At 55.4% G+C, this 1,259-nt stretch overlaps 1 protein-coding gene across 1 annotated transcript in view; it reads left to right on the plus strand.

Annotated features, from left to right (window-relative positions):
• Positions 1-396: 396 nt before the first annotated feature.
• EMH_0069210 (uncharacterized protein) overlaps positions 397-1,259 on the plus strand; it is a gene marked incomplete at both ends in the record, with an annotated part of 4,646 nt that continues 3,783 nt past the window's right edge. Inside the window, 2 exons of the mRNA XM_013498841.1 lie at positions 397-402; positions 617-1,257. Coding sequence (XP_013354295.1) covers positions 397-402; positions 617-1,257 — 647 coding nt within the window. The remainder of the gene's footprint in view (positions 403-616; positions 1,258-1,259) is intronic.

The raw sequence follows: 1,259 nt of genomic DNA on the forward strand, positions 1-1,259 counted from the left end.
TAGGGTTTTGCATATACCCTACTTTGAGTGGAGGAGACTCAGGTACTAAACCCTAAACCCTAAACCCTAAACCCTAATTCCTAAATCATATGTAACGGACCATAAACTCTAAACCCTAAAAAATAAATATTTAGGGTTTATATCATAAACCCTAAACCCTAAGCCCTAGATGATAAACCCTAAAAACCCTAAACCCTAAACCCTCATTGTAGCTCAAAGGCAGCACTAGCCCTTTGCCTACCCCTAAAGCCAACCGAGGGTTTAGGGTTTAGGGTTTAGGGTTTAGGGTTTGTTTGCAGGGGACAGAAGGAGAGAGAAGAGTATATGAAAAAGAAACTGCAGGAAGAACCCACGGAGTGGCTAGACCCTCAAGACGAAGCCTTTTATAACCAGAGGATGGGGGTGAGGGTTTAGGGTTTAGGGTTTAGGGTTTAGGGTTTAGGGTTTGGGGTTTAGGGTTTGGGGGGGGAGGGGGGGGAGAGGGAGGTTTGGGGTTTTGATGCGTTCCTTTGGGCTGATGAAGATGAAAAATAAGGGTTTAGGGTTTAGGGTTTAGAACTAGGGTTTAGGGTTTAGGGTTTAGGGTTTGCTGCTGCTTGTGGTGTTGTGGCTACAGCTGCTGCAGCAGCAGTATCAACAAGAACTAGAAAGACAGAATATGCAGCAGCAGCAGCAGCAGCTGCAGCAGCAGCAGCAGCAGCTGCTGCAGCAGCAGCAGCAGGATGGGGTCCAGACTCCGCAGCTGCAGCAGCAGCCTTCATCAGCAAAGCCAGCGCAGCAGCAGCAGCAGCAGCAGCAAGCGCCGCACTGGCAGCAACAGCAGCAGCAGCAGCCGCAGTGGCAGCAGCAGCAAACCCCGTGGCAGCCGCAGTGGCAGCAGCAACAGCAGCAGCAGCCGCAGTGGCAGCAGCAGCAGCAGCCGCAGTGGCAGCAGCAGCAGCAGCCTCACTGGCAGCAGCAGCAGCAGCAGCCTCAATGGCAGCAGCAGCAACCACCACAGTGGCAGCAGCAGCAGCAGCAGCAGCCTCAGTGGCAGCAGCAGCAGCCACCACAGTGGCAGCAGCAGCAGCAGCCTCAGTGGCAGCAGCAGCAGCAGCAGCCTCAGTGGCAGCAGCAGCCGCAGTGGCAGCAGCAGCAGCAGCAGCCGCAGCAGCAACAGCAACCTCAGTGGGCACAACAGCCACCGCACTGGCAGCAGCAGCAGCAGCCGCAGTGGCAGCAGCCGCAGTGGCAGCAGCAGCAGCAACAGCCGCAGTGGC

The sequence above is a fragment of the Eimeria mitis genome, genomic scaffold (genome assembly GCF_000499745.2).
Source record: "Eimeria mitis Houghton genomic scaffold, Emh_scaff3753, whole genome shotgun sequence".
NCBI lineage: Eukaryota > Apicomplexa > Conoidasida > Eucoccidiorida > Eimeriidae > Eimeria > Eimeria mitis.